The sequence below is a fragment of the Chiloscyllium punctatum genome, chromosome 4 (assembly GCF_047496795.1).
Source record: "Chiloscyllium punctatum isolate Juve2018m chromosome 4, sChiPun1.3, whole genome shotgun sequence".
In the NCBI taxonomy this organism is placed as follows: Eukaryota; Metazoa; Chordata; class Chondrichthyes; order Orectolobiformes; family Hemiscylliidae; genus Chiloscyllium; species Chiloscyllium punctatum.
Genome location: NC_092742.1, coordinates 105,034,538 through 105,057,956, shown reverse-complemented (window position 1 = coordinate 105,057,956; position 23,419 = coordinate 105,034,538). Strand labels below are relative to the sequence as shown.

The window sequence follows — 23,419 nt, the reverse complement described above, 5'->3', positions numbered from 1 at the left end:
TAGAGGAGACCGCATCGGGAGCGACGGATACAATAAGTGATATTAGTGGATGTGCAAGTAAAACATTGATGGATGTGGAAGGCTCCTTTAGGGCCTTGGATAGAGGTGAGGGAGGAGGTGTGGGCACAGGTTTTACAGTTCCTGCAGTGGCAGGGGAAAGTGCCAGGATGGGAGGGTGGGTCGTAAGGGGGTGTGTGGACCTGACCAGGTAGTCACGGAGGGAACGGTCTTCCCTCCCCACCCCTTTCCGCCTTCCGCAAAGACCGTTCAAGGGGAAGGAGGTGGCTTATGTTAGGATGAGACATGAAGGCTCAGTTAGGGTGCTTCAGAGTTACAAGTTAGCCAGGAAAGACCTAAAAAGAGAACCAAGAAGAGCGAGGAGGGGACATGAAAACTTGTTGGCAGATAAGATCAAGGAAAACCCTAAAAGCTTTATCTCAGTATATCAGGAATAAAAGAATGACTAGAGAAAGATTAGGGCCAATCAAGGACAGTAGTGGGAAGTTATGCATGGAGTTCAAGGAGATAGCGGAAGCGCGAAGTGAATATTTTCCGTTGTATTCACACTGACAAAAGACAATGTTGTCAAGGAGAAAACAGAGATACAGGCTACTAGACTGGATGGGATTGAGGTTCACAAAGAGGTGGTGTTAGCAACTCTGGAAAGTGTGAAAATAGATAAGTCCCCTGGGCCAGATGGGATTTATCTTGGGATTCTCTGAGAAACCAGGGAGGAGATTGCAGAGCCTGTGGCTTTGATCTTTATGTCGTCATTGGCTGCAGGAATAGTGCCAGAAGACTGGAGGATAGCAAATGTTGTTCCATTGTTCAAGGAGAGTAGAGACTACCCTGGTAATTATTGACCAGTGAGCCTTACTTCTGTTGTGGACAAAGTGTTGGAAAAGGTTTTAAGAGATAGGATTTATAATCATCTAGAAAGGAATTAGTTGATTAGGTCAACATGGTTTTGTGAAGAGTAGGTCGTGCCTCACAAACCTTATTGAGTTCTTTGAAAAGGTGACCAACCAGGTGGATGAGGGTAAAGTGGTCCATGTGTTGTATAAAGATTTCAGTAAGGCGTTTGATAAGGTTCCCCACAGTAAGCTATTGCACAAAATACAGAGGCATGGGATGGAGGGTGATTTAGTGGTTTGGATCAGAAATTGGCTAGCTGAAAGAAGACAGTGGTGGTTGATGGGAAATGTTCAGTTACTGGTGGTATATCACAAGGATCTGTATTGGGCCTGCTGCTGTTTGTCATTTTTATTCCTTGGATGGTGATGGCTAGCACGAGGGGACGTAGCTTTAAATTGTGCAGTAATAGATATAGGACAGATGTCAGAGGTAGCTTCTTTACTCAGAGTAGCAGGGGCGTGGACCGCCTTGCCTGCAACAGTAGTAGACTCTCCAACTTTAAGGGCATTTAATGGCCATTGGATAAACATATGGATGATAATGGAATAGTGTAAGATAGATAGGCTTCAAATTGGTTCCACAGATTGGCACAACATTGAGGGCTGAAGGGCCTGTACTACCAGGTAGCGACACCCACATTCCAAGGAAGAATAAAAAAGCTAACTTTGCAGTGCATAGCTATAAAGTGCAAGTTTTCACAATTGTTAATACAAGTCAAATCTTTTACCGGGAAATCACTGCACACATAACTGTTCTATCCAATACCAATTAACTCAAACTCAAGTAGAAACTCCCAGGATGTCATACCTGTGTCTTTAATTTGGAAATCTGTCTTCCGCTGCATGGTTGAAGGCAATTCATTGATTCGAAGTGACATTTGCCTCTTGAATGGGGACGTTGTCTGGCTCAGAACTGGGAATCCTCGGAAAGAGCCTTGCCTGGCGAGTTGCTCTACTGGTGCATGTCTTCTTGGAATGGCATGTATGTTGCTACATTCCTTGCTTTCTGTCGCTGGGGGCGGGGCAGGTGGTGAAGCTGTTGGAGTTGCAGGTAATGCAACAGACGTGGAGACGACAATAGCTCGCTCTGCTTCACCTGCAAGAACATCAGACACTTTCAACTTTAGTAAAGCCTGCACTTAAAATCACTACCACCCTAAGGCATGTGTCCAAACTCTTGACTTAACAAAAGCCTGAGGACAATTTGGCCAAAAAATGCATGTTTGTCAATAAAAAGGAGTGTCAGTCTTTGAATAAATACTCTACTAAATAACCCATTTAACACCTTAACTGTTAATACAATAGTTACTCTATAAACTCAAACAAGACTTTCTACATCTTATTCCACACCTACTTTAAGGAACAAAATGCACTACTCAGTCCATCAATTCTAAAATAAATGAGTCCACCTTGGCTGAAACCACCATTCATTCCTCGAATTGAAATGAGGCAACATTCGCATTTTAACACATATTATTCTTGAACTATACATTTAGAAATTTCTTTTTTAAAAAATACTTTCCGTTTGTATGTTAAATCAACAAGTTTTCCCCTTGATCTAAGACTCTGCCATCCGACCCATTTCATCCCGTACTAAGATGACCCACATAAATTAACAACTCTATTGTCATGACAGACAGCTTCAAGTAAATAGGCATAAAGGCATTTACTGGAGTACTCAAATCTCCTGTTTGCTGCTTCAAGTTCTTATCATTACTTCATTATATTATAATCAATACACAAAGAGGAAGCATGGCTAAGAGAAAACTGAACTTGATTTCAGAAAAAATAAGATCAATATGTCAGCTGAGTTGTGCTTACAGGAAAAGACAGACACTATCTCTCTTTCATCAACTGTAGGGAGTTCAACCACAGCTACTTCTACCCAGAGGTCACTGCTCCACTCTCCCCCTTTAACCTCTACTTCCATGTAAACAAGGAATACCCTATCAGAAACAATGATGGAAGCAGAGGGTTGATCGTTTCTAAAATGGAACTGGATACGTATAGTTTATGTCCGCATCTTTATAAGCACAGCCAGTATCTAGAAATGAAAGTCACTGCTGCATGAGCCAGTTAGCGTTTAATAATACAAAGAAATACTTTGGTTACTCTGCGTTCTTCACCACTGCCACACATGGAATACCAACCATGCCTCATTCAAAAAGAGATAACAGAGAGGACAAGACACTGCAAGTAATTTAAAAGGTACACCACAAAGAGAAATGTAGAGAGAAGGAAGATGCTTCATGAGTACCATATAAACTACATTAAGAATAAGATAGGTCGGAAGCAATTTAGTCTTCTTCTTCATTTGTCAATTTCATTCGCAAATTACGTCCATGCAGAATGTAGGACAGGAAGCTGTAGGACTGAATAAGGATAATTTGCAGCATCACTGGATGGCTTGAGCTGTCCGATGCAGCAGAATTTCTTAATGAAAGAACTTAATTCCTCCTTCACCTTGCAAAGTGTTGAAAACAAAGTACTACTTAAATCAAAGAAGAACCATGTACTCACATGGATCTTGGATCATGAAGTGTAAGAACAGCTTGCTTAACTTAGAACCACAGAAGTCCATTCAGTTTTACATGTAGTAAATTAGGAAGTCTGAAACAGTTACAGGTGTGTTATGAGATTTATAAGATTATTATATTTTAGAACGGTCATTAATTTAGGATCAATGAAGATTCAATATGACATGTTCTGAAGTCTGTGTGACAACAGGCTTGGACAATGAGGCTGTTACCAGATTAACTACTTGCCCTGATTATTTAGCTGAAATGGTGTAAGGGCATTCATACTTGGAGATATGGCAGTAGCATGTGTTCTTAACAGTGATTCAAACTGTAATTCTCCAAAATGCCAGGAAGTTGTTCAGAAAGTTGTGTTTTAAAATGTCAATTTACTTCTATGGTGAACAAAAAGAGCATAGTCTCAAGCTAATCAGCATTTGTACTGCTGCCATGAAAATAACTTGTGATACATAAAGAGTTTCTAAAAAATCCTGAAACTCTCAGATGTCGGCAGTCATCCAGAGTTGGAACTAGAGACCAGAAATCTCTGTGATTTATCATGGACGAATACAGGTAGGAGTTGAGAAGATCCAACTGATGAGGGTCTGAAACAGGACTGGAAGCATTACCGAGTCGGCACCAGATGGAAAATTCTTACTGTGAAAGTACTGGAGTTAAAATTTGTCAGTGAAGGAACAGAAATGAAGTGAACCCTCAGAAGCGAAGAATTATCTTGACTGGATTTCAGAAAAACCAAATAACTACTTACTTGATTCAAGGTTGACACAGTGGCTTAGTGGTTAGCACTGCTGCCTCAGAGTGCTGGAGCTGAAGGTTGAATGCCATCCACAGGTGACTGTGCAAACTCCACACAGACATTCTCCCTGTGCATCCGTGGGTTTCCTCCCACAGTCCAAAGGTATGCAGGTTGGGTGGATTAGCTACGGGAAATGTAATGTTTACAGGGATAGGGTAGGGGGTAGGCCTGGGTCAGATGCTCTTCAGAGGGTCAGTGTGAATTCGATGGGCTGAATGGCCTGCTCCCACACTAAGGATACTAGGATTTTATGATTCGACCTAAAGGTTCTTAAAAGAAGGTGCAGTTTAAAGAATGAGTTAGATACAAAAGCAATATTTAGTTAATACTACTTTGGTCTTTTTGTTACAGTAAAATGTCAGGTTTCGCCTTGCATTGTCTTTAGCTTTCAACTGGAATCATCAGCTTCCATTGACGTAGTAATAAATTGGGGGTTCTTGCAGAATGTTGAACTTACAGGTCGAGACAAGTACATCGGCCTTGGACAGAGTTTAAAGAAAAAATGATTTCACAATGAAATTTATTCATTTATTAAAAAATAAATAATGGCAATTTTTATTGTTGAGGCTTGTCTTCATGTACCTTACAGCTGTTAAAAGGTTATGTTTAATGTAGAAATAGTTTCAAAAGTATTTACTAATCAGTCAGAAATAGTTGAAGCATTCACTCAAAACTTGAAGCTGGAGGAAGAAAAAGGTAATTTAGGATTAGTTAGAATTTGGGCATATTGAAGCTTCTTGAACTCGATAAGAGTTGATAAAAAAAGATGAGAACATTTGAATCAGAAATCCAAACTGAAGGAAAATAATAAGAAGTACAGAGAGCAAGATAAAAGCTTGAAAACTGCAAAGACAGACAGAAGCCAGGAAGTACGAACTGGATACAGAAAAGCTTCAATTAGAGACTAACAGATAGTCTTAATAAAAGAAAAGATTTAAGTCATCATTTGATTTGTAAGAGAATATCCACCTAGTGCCCACATTCAGTGAGGAAAGAGTCAAAACATGTTTTGTCTTATTTGAAAAAAAAAAGCCAAACAGTTATGATGCCCAAAAGAAATTTCAACAATTTTATTTGTGTTTTGTAGGAACTCACTGGAGGATTACTCAATCGTTTCGGGTATGCAGCCTGTGGATTATGATATAGTAAAGACTGCAGTGATTAATGTGTCTGAGTTAGTTCCTGAAACTTACTGGCAAAGTTCAGACATCTGAGGAAGAAGCAGAATTTGCTTGAAAGAAGATTTACAAACCCAGAGAAATTGTGAACTTCTTTTAATGCATCAGGTATTAGTTACCAGAAATGGGATGGCAGCACAAAAAAAAGATAATCCTCAAGTGTAACAAAACGTCAGCATGGGACATAAATGTGATTCAAGAGGATCAGTATGTCACTAATGCCGTTATTCTGGCTGTTAAAACTTGAAAACTAAAGCTGGAACATTTGTCAGTGTATTTCTCCCAATGAGTGAATCAAAGAACAAAGGCAGTACTGCACAGGAACAGACCCTCTGGCCCAAGACAGTGTCAGTACCTGATGCCTTTCTAAACTAAAAACTTTTTGCCTCTGTGCTGTCCCTATCCCTCTATTCCCTGCCTATCATATACCTGTCAAGATTCCTCTTAAACATTGCGATTGTATTCACCTCCATCACCTTTGCTGCCAATACATTCCTACACTTACCACCCTCTAAGAAAAAAAACCTGCGTTTCACATCTCCTTTAAACTTACCACCTTTTACCTTAAACTATGTTCCCTAATCAGCGACATTTCTACCCTATGATAAAAGACTGCGTTCTATCCATGCCTCTCAATTTTGTAAACTTTTATCAAATCACCCCTCAACATTCAAGTGAAAACAAACCAAGCTTGTCCATTCTCTTCTCATAACTCCCAAACCATCCTGGTAAACAGCTTCTGTATCCTCTCTAAAGTTTCCACATCTTTCATGTTGTTTAGTGACCAGAACTGTACACAATATTCCAAATGTGAACAAAGTAATATTATTTTAATGAAGTTACAGTGGGTGTTAATCAAAGGAAGGAAATGTCAGCGAACTGAAAGAGAAAAAGGTCTAAATATTTTTATCCAGATTCACACAAATTCTGTTTTCGAGCACTGTGCTGCAATTTATCTCAATGCTTAAATTAAGTTACATCAATTAAGAATGGTTTGGCTCGAACCACAAGCTAATTATGAAGGTTACATTGCATGGGAACTGGGAGAACTAGCTAACTGGATTCAAAATTGGCTTGATGGTAGGAAGCAAAGGGTTGAAGGCTGCTTCTTGAACTGGAGGCCTATGCTTTTTATATTCAGATATTATTTAAATAACTTCACCCTTGTTGAGACTATTTATAAACACAATTCAATTTGAGTTAAGTTGATAGGCTTAGTTTTGAATGCGACAGGACAAGTTGAGAAGGCAGTCTAAAAAAAACACATCGGAAGCTTGGCTTTATAAACAGAGCATAGAGTACAAAAGCAGGAAGCTGGGTCTTATAAATCAATGATTAGTCCCAGAGTATTGTGACCTATTCTGGACAACACGCTTTCGGAAGGGTGTGGAGGAGATGTATTCAGAAGTACTTGGAATGAAAAGCATGCAGAGAGATTACAGAAGTTGGAATTGGTCTCTTTGCAGTCGAAATAGTCAGAGTTCTACAGCATGGAGACAGGACCTTGGGCCCAAATTGGTTCATACCGACCAAAATGCTCATCAAAGCTAACCCCATTTCCCTGCACTTGGCCCATATACAACCTTTCCAATCCATATATTTGCCCAAATGCCTTTTAAATGTTGTTAATATACCCGCCTCAATCACTTCCTCTGGCAGTTCATTCCATTCTGTGCCACTCTCTTGTGTAAAAACATTGCCCCTCAGGTTCCCTTTTGTTCTTTCCCCTCTCGTCCTCTATTCCCCAGCCCTGGGAAACAGACCGAGTACATTCACCCTAGCCATGCCACTAATGATCTTATACACCTCCATAAAAGGTCCCCCCCTTCAGGCTCCTACGCTGTAAAGAAAAATGTCCGAGCTTGCCCAATTTCTCCCGATAATTTAGACGGTTCAGTCCTGCCAATGTCCGTGTAAATTTCCTCTGCACTCTCTCCAGTTTAATAACGTCCTTTCTACAACAGGGTGGCCAAAACGGAACACAATACTCCAAGCAAGGCCTCACTAATGCCCTGTATAACTATCATATAACTTCCCAATTTCTATGCTCCATGCCCTGACTGATGAAGGCCAACCTTTTTCAGTGTCCTATCTACCTGTGATTCCACTTTCAGAGAACTGTAAACCTGAACTCCAAGATGCCTCTGCTCCACTGAGTGAGTGTGTCGGGTATGAGCAGGTAGGAAAAGACTTAAGTTGAGTTTTGTGAAACAAGAGGTTCAGCTGAGCATGTCTCAGATCAGGTAAGAACTTGCAGCTAACAATGGGGTGCTGGAGGCAAGGGTAATGGGTTAACAAGGTGGAAAAGTAGTCATTATGTACAGCCATTTAACAATATGCATCTCAACCATTTCCCCCCTCAGTTTTCCATCTGCCAATTCCTTGCCTACTCTGCTAGCCTTCACGTGCTGAGTTGACTTGTTACAAGGATCTCAACAATGATACTTTCCCAATCAACACTGCAGAAGGCTCCTGAACTAGTAATTCCAGCTGGGGAGTGCACAACTATCACTTCTGGGTTGAGGACAGGACTGGATATGATGCACACCACGGGCAAAATGACTGAACGTCACCCAGTGCAAAAGAAAATGCTCCTTGGCTGGGACAGGAGGTGGCAGCCACCACCCAGGGAATATTACCGCAGATATACTGGTATCGGAGTACATGTAAGCCGTTCAGCTCCTCAAGCCTACTTTGCCATTCAGTAAGACATGAGTTGATTGGTTTCCAAATTGCCACCTACTTCAGAGAGCCCCTGATTCCTCTTCACAGAATCTATCCACATCTGTCTTCAAAACATTCAAATGTCCCCCCAGCCTTCTAAGGCACACTGTCCCAAAACACACTGCCCTCTGAAGAAAAAATCATCTCTTTCTGGAGTACTGTGTCCAGCCCAGGTCGTCCTGCTAGAGGAAGGACACAGAGGAGCAAGAACAGAATTTACAGTCTTATTCTATCGCTTGGCTCTTTACTTTAAATATTTTCAGATATTGCATCAAATGAACTCAGGCCAATCACTGCAAGGATTGATTTAGAGACCTTAACTCTGAATAAAAATGAAGTACATAAACAAATCAGCTCCTTTACATACAACTGATCTCATGGCATGAAAAGATTCAGTGGTCGGAGGATTGGAAAACCATGTGGGAGTATTCAATATATAACAGATTATAGACCAGAAGTCATAGGAACAGAAGTAGGATATTAAGCCCATTGAGTCTGCTCCACCATTCAATCAGATCATGGCTGATTAGATAATCCTCAACTCCACTTAACATAGAACATTCCAGGACAGGAAAGGCCCTTTGGCCCTTGTTGCTGCGCCGACCTGTGAAACTAATCTGAAGCCCATCTAACCCACACTATTCTATTTTCATCTGTATGTTTATCCAATGACCATTTAAATGTCCTAAAACTTGGCGTGTCTACAACTGTTGTAGGCAGTGGATTCAACAATCGTACTACTCTCGGAATAAAGAAACTACCTGACATCTGTCCTACATCTACCACCCCTCAATTTAATCTACGTCCCCTCGTGCTAGCCATCACCATCTGAGGAAAAAGGCTCTCACTGCCCATCTGTCTAACCCTCTGATTATCTTATATGTCTCAATTAAATCACTGCTCAACCTTCTCCACTCTAACAAAAACAGCCTCAGGTCTCTCAGCCTCTCATGAGGCCTTCCATTCATACAAGGCAACATCCTAGCAAATCTCCTCTGAACCCTTTCCAATGCTTCCACATCCTTCCTACAATGCAGTGATCAGAACTGTAAGCAATACTTCAAATGTGGCTGCACTAGAGTTTTTTTTTACATCTGCAGCATGACCTCACGGCTCTGAAACTCAATCCCTCTACCAATGAAAGCTAACACACCGTATGCCTTCTTAACAACCCTATCCACCTGGGTGGCAACGTTCAGAGATCTGTATACATGGACGCAGAGATCTCTCTGCTCATCTACACTACCAAGAATCTTACCATTAACCGAATTCTATTCCTGTTGCTCCTTTCAAAGTTAAACGCCTCACACTTTTCCACATTGAACTCCAATTGCCACCTCACAGCCCAGCTCTGAAGCTTATCTATGTCCCTCTGTAACCCGCAACATCTTTCACCACTATCCACAACTCCTCCAACTTTCATGTCATCTGCAAATTTACTAATCCATCCTTTTACACCCTCATTCATGTCATTTATAAAAATGACAAACAGCAGTGGCTCCAAAACAGATCCTTGCGGTAAACTATTAGCAACTGAACTCCAGGATGAACATTCCCATCAACCACCACCCTCTGTCTTCTTTCAGCTATCCACCCTCCATCCCATGCCTCCATATTTTGTGCAATAGCTGGCTGTGGGGAACCTTATCAAACGCCCGACTGAAATCCACATGCACCACATCAACCACTTTACCTTCATCCACACGGCTGGTCACCTTCGCAGAGAACTCAATAAAGTTCTCACAATAAATCTCCCTCCAATCACCTTAAACTTATGCTCCCTCCCGCTCTCAGAAAATATCTCTGACTATTCACTCTATCTCTGCCTCTCATGGTCTTGTACACCTCTATCAAGTCAGCTCTCATCCTTCTTCGCTCCAATGAGAAAAACCCTAGCTCCCTCAACCTTTCTTCATAAGACATGCCCTCCAGTCTAGGCAGCATTCTGGTAAATCTCCTCTGCACCCTCTCTAAAGCCTCCACATCCTTCCCATAATGAGGCGATCAGAACACAATATGTCAAGTGTGGTCTAAGCAGGCTTTTATAGAGCTGCAGCATAATCTCGCGACTCTTAAATTTAAACTCCCTGCTAATGAAAGCCAACACGCCATATGTCTTCCTAACAACCCTTTCAATTTAGGTGGAAACTTTGAGGGATCTATGGACATAATACCCTCTGTTCCTCCTTGGCATAATACTGCCAAGAATTTTGCCTTTGCAACCTTCCAAAATGAATCACTTCATACTTTTCCAGGTTGAACTCCATCCACCATTTACCAGCTTACTTCTGCATCCCATCAATGTCCTGTTGCATCACATTGTTCTTTCAACAAACACATTGACTTGGATCCCATTTACCACCCCCTGAGAAAAAGAACAGGGAATGACATCATAGGAAATGATGTCACAACAGGAGATGACATCACCAACCCAAGGAAAACCAAACATAAATAGAAAGTGGGCTACGCCACCAGGGCTTCATCTGGAGGCTCATTGATGATGTTACCTAGTATGATGACAAAACATCTGAAAACGAACCTTCCAGCTCAGCGAGCAAACCGACATCCAGTCCCATTGAAACCTACAACAGCCCTCCACAATATCCACAACTCCACCAACCTTCACGTCATCGGCAAACTTACTAAGCCACCTTTCCACTTCCTCATCCAAATCATTGATAAAAATCATGAAGAGCAGAGGTGCCAGAACAGTTCCTGCAGAACACCAGGGGCGGCACGGTGGCACAGTGGTTAGCACTGCTACCTCACAGCGCCAGAGACCCAGGTTCAATTCCCACCTCAGGCGACTGACTGTGTGGAGTTTGCACATTCTCCCAGTGTCTGTGTGGGTTTCCTGCAGGTGCTCCGGTTTCCTCCCACAATCCAAAAATGTGCAGGTTAGGTGAATTGGCCATGCTAAATTGCCCGTAGTGTTAGGTGAAGGGGTAAATGTAGGGGTACGGGTCTGGGTGGGTTGCGCTTCGGCGGGTCGGTGTGGACTTGTTGAGCCGAAGGGCCTGTTTCCACACTAAGTAATCTAATCTAATCTAACCAGTGGTCACCGAGCTCCAGGCTGAATACTTTCCATCTACCACCCTCCGTCTTCTATGGGCCAGCCAAATCGGAATCCAGACAGCCAAATTTCTCTGTATCCCATGCCTCTTTACTTTCTGAAAGAACCTACCATGGGAAACTTACCAAACACCATGATAAAATCCATGTCAGTCACATCCACTGCTCTACCTTCATCAATGAGTTTTGTCACATTGTCAAATAATTCAATAAGGCCTGTGAGGCATGACCTGTCCCTACAAAGCCATGCTGACTATCTCTCAAATTATGGCTTTTCAAATAATCATAAATCCTGTCTCTCAGAATTCTCTCCAATAGTTTGTCCACGACTGACGTAAGACTCACTGCTCTATAAGTCACAGTAATCCCTATTCCCTTTCTTGAACAAGGGAATAACATTTGCCATCCTCCAATCATCTGGTACTACTCTAGTGGACAGTGAAAAAGCAAAGATCATCGCCAAAGGTGCACAATGTTTTCCCTTGCTTCCCATAATAACCTTGGGTATATCCTGTTTGACCTAGGGGACTTATCTATGTTCAAGTTTTTCAAACTTTCAGCACATTATCCTTAACATCAACCAGTTTGAACAGATCAGCCTGTTTCATGCTGTCCTCACAAACAACAATGGCCCTCTCACTAGTTAATGAATACTTTGCTTTAGTATTCACTAGTGAGAGGGATTCTGGATTAGTGGTGCTGGAAGAGCATAGCAGTTCAGGCAGCATCCGAGGAGCAGTAAAATCAATGTTTTGGGCAAAAGCCCTTCATCAGGAAGGACTCAATTAAACACTTACATCTCCATGACTATAGTAAAGGTTAGGGAGTTGTGATCACTCTCACTGAAATGCCCGCCCACTAAGAGATCTGATACCTGGCATTTTTCGTTGCCAAGCACCAAATCCAGTATGGCCTTCCTTCTAGTTGGACTATCTACATATTGAGTCAGGAATCCTTCCTCAAAAAGCTAACAAAGTCTATTCCATCCACACTATTTGCACTAAGGAGGTTCCAATCAATATTAGGGAAATTGAAGTCACCCACGATAACAACCCTGCTAATCCAACACATTTTCAAAATCTGCCTCTCAATCGGCTTCTCTGTTGCTATTGGGGGCGGGGGGGGGCCAATAGAAAACTTCCAATAAAATTACTGCTCCTTTCCGGTTTCTAACTTCCACCCATAATGTCTCAGTAGGCAAACCCTCCTCAATAACCTCCCTTTCTGCAGCTGTTACACTACCTCTGATTAGCAATAGCATTCCCCCACCTCTTTTACCTTCCTCCCTATTCCTTTTCAAACATCTAAACCCCAGCAACCAATAACCATTCCTGCCCCTGTGATAGCCAAGTTTCGGTAATGGCCACAACATTGCAGCTCCAAGTACTGACCCATACTTTACGTTCATCACCCTTATTCCTGACACTTCTTTTGTTGAAATAGACACACTTCAACCCATCACACTGACTGCAACTTTGCCCTCTCAATGTCTATGCCCTATGCTGCAGTTGTCTGTTCACCAGCTACCCCATCCTCTGATCCATAGCTCTGGCTCCCATTCCCCTGCCAAACTAGCTTAAACCTCACAAAGAACTCTAACAAACCTCCCACCCAGGATATTGGTACTCCTCCTTGCACAGGTCCAACCTTCCCCATACATATCTTTCATATATCTGAAACCCTCCTTCCTACACCAGCTCTACAGACTCCAGAGAATTCCTACAAAGTGTGGAAACAGAACATTTGGCCCAACAAGTCCACACTCCAAAGAGTATCACACCCAGACCCATCCCCTTACTTTTTCCATGTAATCCTGTATTTCCCACAGGCGTCTGGTTAGGTATAAATGAATAGAAAGGGTTTAGAGGGAAATGGGCCGAATGTTGCTAAGTGGGATGAGATCAGATCGGGTTGCCCGATTAGCTTAGACTTATTCCCGTGCTGTAAGACTCTGACTCAACATGGAGTTCAATAATTCGGAACACAAACTCTATCTCCATTTTGATTATCTTTCTTTTGTCATGTGCCAGGTTGACTTGTGTATAACGTTTTAATTTTTGGACTGAGCTGTTCATTATACTAACATAAAGTGATGACTGCAGATGTTGGGGATCAGAATCAGGAAGTGTGGAGCTGGAATAGCATAGCAGGTCAGGCAGTGTCCAAGGAGCAAGAGGATCTACCTTTCAAGCATAAGCCTTTCATTGGACAGCTGGCTGGGGGCGAGGGGGGGCGGTGGGCCGTGGAGAGAAGGAGGGGTGTTGCTAGGAAATAAATAGGAGGGTGCGGGTGAGGTAGCTGGGAACGTGATAGGTAGATGCAGTTTGTGTGTGTGGGTAGTGATGGTGATAGATCACAGCTGAGGGTGGAGTGGATAGATAGGAAGGAAGATGGACAGGTAGGACAGTTCAATAGGGCGGTGCCAAGTTCAAGGGTTGGATCTGGGGATTAGGTGTGGGGGGTGGGGGTGGGGGGTGGGGGGGGGGGGGGGGGGGGGGGGCGGAGAAAGAGATGAGGTGAAGTTGACATTGATGCCATTTAGTCCATTATTCTGTCATTTGTTTTTGCTCTGGACACATGCCTTTGTCTCTTTGCCATACCCACTATCACCCCCTTGACATCTTTATCTTTTAATCTCTACCATATTCCAGTTTGTTCCTTTTGATTTTCCTCCAACTTCATGTTTGAAGACATAAAACTATTTCTACCTTAACTCAGTTCTGAAGGGGTGTTATGGTGAAATATTAACTTTGTTCCTCTCTTTGTGGATATTGCCAGACTTGCTGGGTTCCTCCAACATTTTCTGTTTTTATTTCAGATCTCTTAACATGTAATATTTTGTTTTTGCTAATTTGATAGTTTGTTGGTATTTGCTACGGTTCCATTGGTTGAGACCATAACCAGAGGACCCAGATTTGGGAAAAAGAACTTACGGAGCACCATTCAGGGCCACAAAATACAACAAAGCATTTTACAGCCTCTCGCCACTGTTATAGTGTAGGAAATTAGACATCCAATATGCATACAGCAAGTTCCCACAAACAGCAATATGATCATCTGTTTGTGTTGATTGGGGAATAAATATTGGTCAGGATACCAGGTATGTTTCTCCTTTCTTCCTTAAGGAGTACCTGATATCCTTCACTTCCAGAATGGCAGGTACACAAGACCTTGGCTTAACATCTCACTTAAAAGATAGCAATCCAACAGTATCACACTGCATCAGTTAATCAAACTCTGATTTAATTTTTTTAACCCAGTGTTAACTAAGATTTGCAGATGTTACAAGCTTCTATAATTATTTGCATATGGGACAATTTCCAACTTAATTTCTAAACGACCTGGCTTTACTACGTAGGTTATGTCCTTCAGTTTATCCAGTCAGTTACCCTTAAAACCCTTTTTGACATATTCTGTCTTTGCATTTTAGCCTTTAGCAGCCTCATCAACTCCCCAAGGCCAATACAACATTCCAAAAGTGTGGTGCCCTGAATTCAAGAGTCTCTGTGGTAAAACCAGGTCTTAATGTCACTGGAGCATTGTTTTTGCCCCCAGATATTCTTTACACATACAGGCCATTTGTGCATTTGTATTTTTGATTATTTTACAAACTTAATCTAGCAATCTACACACATGGGCTCCTAGCTGCTTTATGGACCTCAGCATGAAGCAGGTTCAAAAATAAATACCATAACAGCATTGAATAAATACTTGAAGGGGAAAACCACACAGTGCAAAGGGCCAGTAGAGCTATGAATGGCTATGTCAAAGAGCCCAAGCAGCTCACTTTGACATCACACAATTATGTGACTCTAAATTTGTAGATTTTGCAAATTGCAACTCATGCAGATACATACTGTGATGAAGTATGAATCACTCGGTAACGAACAAGGCCAATATTGGTTATATTAAAAAGTCCATTTCATATTCCCTCCATACTGCCTCTGAACCAATCTACAGCCCCTAAACTTAACTTTGGTTCAGTACCTTTCTTGGAGTCTTGCATTTGCTTCATGATTTCTTCTCGCTCTGCTTGTTCAGTGGCTGTGATGACCCTGAAGGAGCCTTCCCTGGTGAATGTGGTTCGATTGGCATCAAACGTGGCGGTAACACCACACTCTTTCTCACGCTTCTGCTTCCTCTCCAAGCAAGCCGCAAAAGCACAGCCCACAGCATGGCTTAACCGCTCTCCCTGGGGAACCAAATAATACCAACATGTTCAAACATCAGGGAATTCATTTCCTAAACAGCACCATCCCCAAACACCAAAAGCACATTCAGCACTATCTATCATGAGTTGCAGGAGAAACTCAGCAGCTCTGTTAGCTTCTGTGGACAGAAAGACAGTTAACAGTACAAGTCACTGCGTCAGAACTGAAAGCAGCTGGAAAAGGGTGATATTGATACTGATCAGAGGGAATTGGGGGAGGGGGAAGAATTAAGACGAGAGAGAGAGAGAGAGAGAGAGAGAGAGAGAGAGAGATAGAGATAGAGATAGAGATAGAGATAGAGATAGAGATAGAGATAGAGATAGAGATAGAGAGAGAGAGAGAGAGATAGAGAGATGGAGCGCGAGAGAGCGTGAGCCAAGTGTGTGAAGAGATATGAGGCAAAGAAATTGCAAGAAGAACTGCAGGAAATGGTGTGGACACAGCTGAGGACTACACAACTTCCTAGTGACTGTATGTAGCTCAGTCATAAAGATCCCAGGAAATCTGGACCTCTGTTGCCAAGAGTAAACACATTCCAGGTGAGAGGTTGGAAAATGAGAAGTAAATGATAAGGAGTAGGAGACCATGTGCAGTTTTTGTCCCCGCTAACATATCAGGGGTGCTTTTAAACACACAGCTAATGGAATAAAAAAAACAGCCATAACAGTGCTTAACATCATCATGTTAAAATAGGATAGGAAGCAAGTCAAGATACTTCATTTGACTGAAATTAATTTGCACAATTTGACAACTCATTCTGGACTCTTCTAGACTGGCATTAGCTGGTGAGAGTTTTAATGTAAATGACACAGTGCAGGACTACTAATTCAGTAGGCTGCAACAACAAAAAGTAAATCAGATGCTGAGAGTCAAAAGACAAAAAAAAAAGTTGACAACTACACATTATAACATCTGTACGAGTACAAAGAAAATTACAGCACAGGAAGAGTCCCTTCAGCCCTCCAAACCTGCATTGATCCAGATCCTCGATCTAAACCTGTCACCTATTTTCTAAGGATCTGTATCCCTTTGCTCCCTGCCCATTCATGTATCTGTCTAGATACATCTTAAATGACACTATCGTGCCCACCTCTACTGGCAACACATTCCAGGCACCCATCACCCTCTACGTAAATAACTTGCCATACATATTTCCCTTCAATTTTACCCTTCTCATCCTGAACTCATGAGAAATCAGTAACTCTGATTTCTCTCAACAGATGCTACCAGACCTGCTGAGCTTTTCCAGCAATTTCAGTTTGCGCTTCTGATTTACAGCTTCCACAATTCTTTCAGTTTAAAAGGACATTTCTTCCCACCAGCTTTTTAAATATCAGTCTGATTTCAGTTTTTTGACCTTTTTGCCCCACTCAGTGAAAAAGCTCCTTGCTATCCACCCTTCAGGCACTCTGCCTGTATTCCTGATGAAGGGCTTTTGCCCGAAACGTTGATTTTACTGCTGCTCGGATACTGCCTGAACTGCTGTGCTTTTCCAGCACCACAAATCCAGAATGTGCAGTCATTGTTTCTACCTTGCTATCCACCTTGTACACCACAATCAGGTCCCCCCTCAACCTCCATCTTTCGAATGAAAATAATCCAAATATACTCTTGAAAAGAAGTTTTAAGGCTTTTGAAAAATTCATTTTCTGATTTTGGGAAGTTCATGCATGGAGCATTATCTTTCAGAACTGGAATTTCTTACTGCTGGTAATGAGAGAAACCAAAATGCAATCAAAATGAAAGGAACTGGAAATCACCTCATACCAAGACCAAAGTAATGTGTGCCTTGGAGTCAGAGGCTGTGACATATCATTTCCTGCATCCTTCAAAAGCTTACTAAGTTACAAATGCACTTGCATCTCAAAAGATTACATACTTTGGATTGATATGTAATCTTACGCCTCATTAAGTGTTACTCTAGTACATCATCACACACAGTAAACCAACTTCTTCGTCACACAAGGTTCCAGACATTTCATTTGCCATTTTAATACTTTTAGAGTCATTCACAATTTGAAAAAACACTGAAGAAAGTTAGAAAAGTAATCTGGTGTCATGTACTTCTTTCAGAAATTTGTTGAGTAAGTGTAGATGTGCTGCAATACAGAACAATACAAGACCAGGAGGCTACAGGTTTTATTTCTGGTCCATGCTGAGAAAGGGCAGAAGCTATGGGGGACCATAACCTAAAGCTTTCACTTCAGAGGTGAAAACTGCACTTATGGATATCAGAACAGAACGAGACTCATCTCGCTTCTAGAATCCTCCAACACTCACTGTGCAGATCCGTGCAGTGAATGTGATACTGGAAATTTGCAAGTTATCTAGAAAAGAATGGTTCAGCAATTGATTTTAAAAAGCCTGTTATTTAGAAAAATACACATTGATGGAATAGTTCTTCTATCGCTAAATATGTTACTTCAATTGTCATACAGGTTATATTAAGTGGTTAATGTGAGGCAAGGGGAAAGCATCTATTTACCATCCAGCTAGAGGGAGAGATGGACAACTGAGCAATAAGATGACAATTTGGAGGTGGTCTCATATCAGACTGCAAACATTAACTCCATTGCTCTCTCCATTCACGCTGTTTCTACGCAATTCTGTAACGTGCTGCAAAGTGCAATTCCAAGGCGGCCAAAGGCAACTCCAATCAATGTTACATCACTCTCTGCAACGTGCCAATGTCTGTGTGCCCCGTGACCACACAGTTTAACACTGACAGGGCACTGGACGAAGTACCTTTGGAGTTAAGCCAGTGGAGTAATTCTGCAATATTCTTCCTCGTCACCTACTATTCTAACCGCAATACAGGTTAAAAGGACCAGAAACAGAAATTGCTGGAAAAGCTCAGCGGCACGGTGGCACAGTGGTTAGCACTGCTGCCTCACAGCGCCAGAGACCCGGGTTCAATTCCCGCCTCGGGCGACTGACTGTGTGGAGTTTGCACGTTCTCCCCGTGTCTGCGTGGGTTTCCTCCGGGTGCTCCGGTTTCCTCCCACACTCCAAAGATGTGCAGGATAGGTGAATTGGCCATGCTAAATTGCCCGTAGTGTGAGGGAGGGGGTAGATGTAGATGTAGGGGTATGGGTGGGTTACGCTTCGGCAGGGCGGTGTGGACTTGTTGGGCCGAAGGGCCTGTTTCCACACTGTAAGTAATCTAATCTAATCTAAGTAATCTAATCTAATCTACATCTGGCCACGTCTGTGGAGAGAAATCAAGAGATAACGTGTCAGGTTGAAGCGACCCTTCCTCAGAACAGGCCCGAAACATTAGCTCTGATTTCTCTCAAAAGATGCTACCAGACCTACTTAGATTTTCCAGCAATTTCTGTTTGTGCTTCTGATTTATAGCATCCACAATTGTTCCAATTTTTATTCTGTATAAAAGGATATTTCTTTCCACCAGCTTTATAAATATCACATGCAGTCTAATTTCAGTTTTTTGACCTTTTTTCACTGAAGTCAAATTTTGATCGAAGCAATATTAAGCAAGTGAAAAAGGCTCTCTTACTGAATCTCTTATGGCCAAGAAGCAGTGACAGATCCAACGCCTCGTTGTACCATCTCGACAAATGTATGAGAAGGCCTTGTCAAAGTTTCGGTCAGGGGCACAGAAGGATACCTTCTCTATAGTTTGGTCAACGATCAGATCCTGTGAATTTAAAAACATACAAGAGAAATAAAGAAATTAGCACTTTGTCAATATGCTGTAGTATATGCTAATCCAGCTATTTTGCAACAGTGTTAAGATTTGGTGAACCTCCTGAATTATTGTAATAGAAGCAAGGCATTTTTCCTTAGACACCAGATGGCAACCTTGCACTGTATACTTAGCTGGCAGATTTATGAACTTTCTTTTCGAAAAGAAATACTTATGGATTGTTCAGAACATTGTCCACTATAGGCATACAGATTTCTGAACACTGAATCTGTAAGGAACATTTTGTTTGCAAATGTAAAATCTACCCTATCTGATAATTGCTTTTTATTCTAAAAGAGGTGACCCAGCATCTTATCAAAGTGGTAATCAGCAATGGAGTTTGATCTCATCCCTTGTGTCTTTACAGTACTTTCTTTGTTGTCTACATAAGGATGACTGAGCCTGTCAATTCTCATCTTCCTCACAAAGTGCCAATATCCATTTACTGCTTGTTGAAGGCCACTGACACAACATTAAACTTTACCATATCATTTTAAATTTCACAGCTAGATTTCACCAAAAAACACAATTTTAAAAATGGAACCTCCATACAATGAATCATCATACTATAGGTTCAACAGGCCCCATTAATGGCTTCTCAATAAACACCCAAAACAAAGTTTACACGATAGCATACAAGTTAAAAACCAAGTTTTGAAAATATCTGTTCAGCACAGAAAACATTTTAGAGCAAGAAAAGGTATTGCAGAGATTACACGGAGGACTGCAAGTCATATACTAGCATCTTTGAAAAAAATTATAGGAAGAACAAAACAAACAAATTGGAGTCAATAACCTTGATGTTCTGAATTACTTCACAAAAATTAATTCTCAAGAAACTGCTCCGCTTAAATTTGTTAGGATAAATAATGCCAAACGACATTTCTTTCATCAATTTTGTTTTTTGCCCAATTATAAACAGTGATGGGCTGAATATATATCTGAAATCAGGAACTCTCTCCCAAAAGAGGATAGAAGAGGCAAAAAGACCCCCAAGAATTTGTAACCTTACACAGTTAAAGTTCCTCCTGTTACCTGAGCTCAGGACAGGATCTAGGCAGTGCTGCTTTGTCACAAATTTTAAACTGAGGCCTTGTCTGCCTCTATGTCAAAGAACAGCAAGGCAGTCTCAACCGATATTACAAAAAGAAAATCATCTGGTTCCTTGCTGTTTAGCTGTGGAGGGCATTGTATGAAATCCTTAATTCTTTTTCTCCCCGATAAAACTTAAAGCACTTTTCAGAGATTCTACCAGGGATGCAATGCCTTTGAACTGAAAAACAGCAATGCAAGAAATACACATACTTCAGTTAGTATGCACATACAGCAGTTTGGATAAACACTGAATTCTACTGAAACATCTGTTGTTCAAATACACAAACAAAACTGAGCAAAATCCCATAAAGGTCTTGTGAAAAATGCTCTCTTCTATCTGACCTGTAACTTGACAGACAGAAGGGACAGAAATCACTCCTTACTCCTTTCATTCTATTGGATAAAAAGAGCAGTGCCGAGAGAGAGGAGAAACTCAACAATCAACATTAAAGACTTAGTGAGGCTCCAGCCTTAACTTGCAAATTTTCATTCACTGGGGCTGAGACAAGCATTTTCCTTGCCTCATATAAGTGCTTATTATTAGTATTCAGACTAGATATAAATTAAAGCCAATACCAGAATTTGGAATTTTGCCTACTGTTGTTCATCTTCTCTAACTCCTCAATTGTACAGGTGCCAAAGTGCTCATTTGTTGGTTTGAGAACATAGTTATTGAGTGGTGTCATGCTATTCAATTGCTGAGGCGATTACAACCAAGTTCAGCTCTATCTTTACATGTCTACTCTACAGCTGTGGATCCCTTTACAGGAAACCGGAGCACCGGAAGAAAACCTGTGCAGAGAATGTGTAAACTCCACACAAACTCCAAACTGCCAGAGGGTGGAATCGAACCCAGGCCACTCACACTGTGAGGCAGCAGTGCTAACCACTTGCCATCCATGGTTAAGATCAGCTAGCTGGACAGACAGGATTGAATCAGAGACCTTCAATCTGTAAAAATTACTGTGGGTAGTACCCTTTATATATTAGGCTACTACTTTTGCTGGGACGTAACTCTTATCTTGGATGTGAGCAGATGGAAATAATGGAAAGGTGTGATGTTGTAACCAAAATGTTAAGTTATTTATCAGGAGTTAGGCACCACATGAAAGTACAACCGCAACGATAATAATTGGAACCATGTGTATACTGGCAGAGGGCAAATCAGATCAGAGAGATGAACAAGTGGCTCAAAGACCAGTACGGGAGAAGTACCTTCCAGTTTGTGGGGGAACTGGTACCAGTATTGGGAAATGTGAGGACTGTACTATTGGGACTACTGGTCAACAGCTGAACGGTGTTGGGATTGATATTCTTATGAACTGAATAATTAGAAAAGCAGAGCGTTTTCAGCTAAATAGTAGGGACAAGAAATCAAATTCAGGAAAATATGGTGGATCAAAGCATAAAATCAAGGCCAAACAAAGAGGTATTAATGAATGATAACAGACCAGGATAGGAAGGGATAGAAAGCACAGAACCGAAGAGTAAAGCAAAAAAGAATATAATAGAAAGACAAACAAAATGCACATTATATTAGAACAGGTGAATGATGAAGATAAAAAGAGGAAGCTGGTGAAACTCAACAGATCTGACAGAATCCAAGGAGAGAGAAGGTTGAAGTTAACATTTCAAAACCATACACTCCTCTTCAGAACTGAACAGAACTGGAAATGATGGGCTCTATTGACTCTGACTCTCCATTTCACTATCTCCACCTTTATGCTGTTGATGAAATGGGAGGGGAGCAAATGGAACAGATGGTGAGAGTGTCCAGTGGAAAAGAGAAGGAAGTGCTAATAGTGGAGGAGTAATATAAATTCAAAATAGATGTGAATAGTGGATCTGAATAAGGGAGGAGGAGAGAGGGAGAGAAGAAGGCTGTAACCAAAACAAAGAACGTTACTCATGCTCTGAAGATGTTGAGCTCAATGTTGAGTTCTGAAGGCTACAAAATATCTCAGCAAAAGAGAAGGTGCTGTTCCTCCATTTTATATTAGTTAATGAGCAATAGAACATTACAACGCAGTACAGGTCCCTTCGGTCCTCGATGCTGCGCCGACCTGTGGAACCAATCTGAAGCCCTGAAGCCTATCTATCCAACACTATTCCATTTTAATCCACACGTTTATCCAATGATCATTTAAATGCTCTTAAACTTGGCTTGTCTATGACTGTTGGAGGCAGTGCATTCCACAACCATACTACTCTGAGTAAAGAAACTATCGCTGACACTTGTATCTATCATCTCTCAATTTAAAGCTATGTCCTCTCATGCTAGCCATCACCATCCAAGGAAAAAAGGCTCTCACTGTCCACCCTATCTAACTGATTATCTTATATGTCTCAATTAAGTCACCTCTCAACTTTCTTCTCTATAAAGAAAACAGCCTCAAGTGCCTCAGCCTTTCCTCATAAGATCTCCCACCACTCCTCTGCCACCACCAGGCAGCATCTTAGTAATTTCCTCCGAACTCTTTCCAAAGCTTTCACATCCTTCCTATAATGCAGTGACCTAAACTGTACGCAATACTCCAAGTGCGGCCGCACCAGGGTTTTGTACAGCTGCAGTATGACCATGTGGTTCCGGAAATCAATCCTTCTACCAATAAAAGCGAATACACCATATGCCTACTTAACAATCCTATCAACCTGGGTGGCAACTTTCAGGGATCTATGTACACGGACTCAGATTTCTCTGCTTATCTACACTGCCGACAATCTTACCAAGTTAAAAATCACAACACCAGGTTATAGTCCAACAGGTTTAATTGGAAGTGCCTGATGAAGGAGCGTCACTCCTAAAGCTAGTGTGCTTCCAATTAAACCTGTTGGACTATAACCTGGTGTTGTGTGATTTTTAACTTTGTACACCCCAGTCCAACACCGGCATCTCCGAATCATGACAATCTTACCATTAGCCCAATACTCTTTATTCCTGTTGCTTCTTCCAAAGTGAATCACCTCACACATTTCCACATTAAACTCCATTTGCCACCTCTCAGCCCAGCTCTGAAACTTATCTGTGTCCCTTTATAGCCTGCAACATCCTTCCACGCTATCCACAACTCCATCGACCTTAGTGTCATCCACAAATTTGCTAACCCATCCTTCTGCACCCTCCTCTAGGTCATTCATAAAAATGACAAACAGTGGCCCCAAAACAGATCCTTGCAGTACACCACT

General features: G+C 41.6%; 1 protein-coding gene across 8 annotated transcripts in view; it reads right to left on the bottom strand.

Annotated features, from left to right (window-relative positions):
• Window positions 1-23,419, bottom strand: part of LOC140476613 (protein numb homolog) — a 194,970-nt gene that overhangs the window by 14,030 nt on the left and 157,521 nt on the right. For 4 of the 8 annotated variants that reach the window (XM_072569475.1, XM_072569481.1, XM_072569479.1 and 1 more), the window contains 3 exons: window positions 18,950-19,090; window positions 15,209-15,413; window positions 1,723-2,028 (listed from right to left, as the gene is read on the bottom strand). In XM_072569475.1, the coding sequence (XP_072425576.1) occupies window positions 1,723-2,028; window positions 15,209-15,413; window positions 18,950-19,090 (652 nt within the window). The remainder of the gene's footprint in view (window positions 1-1,722; window positions 2,029-15,208; window positions 15,414-18,949; window positions 19,091-23,419) is intronic. The other 4 variants (XM_072569478.1, XM_072569482.1, XM_072569480.1 and 1 more) reach the window with 1 other exon arrangement.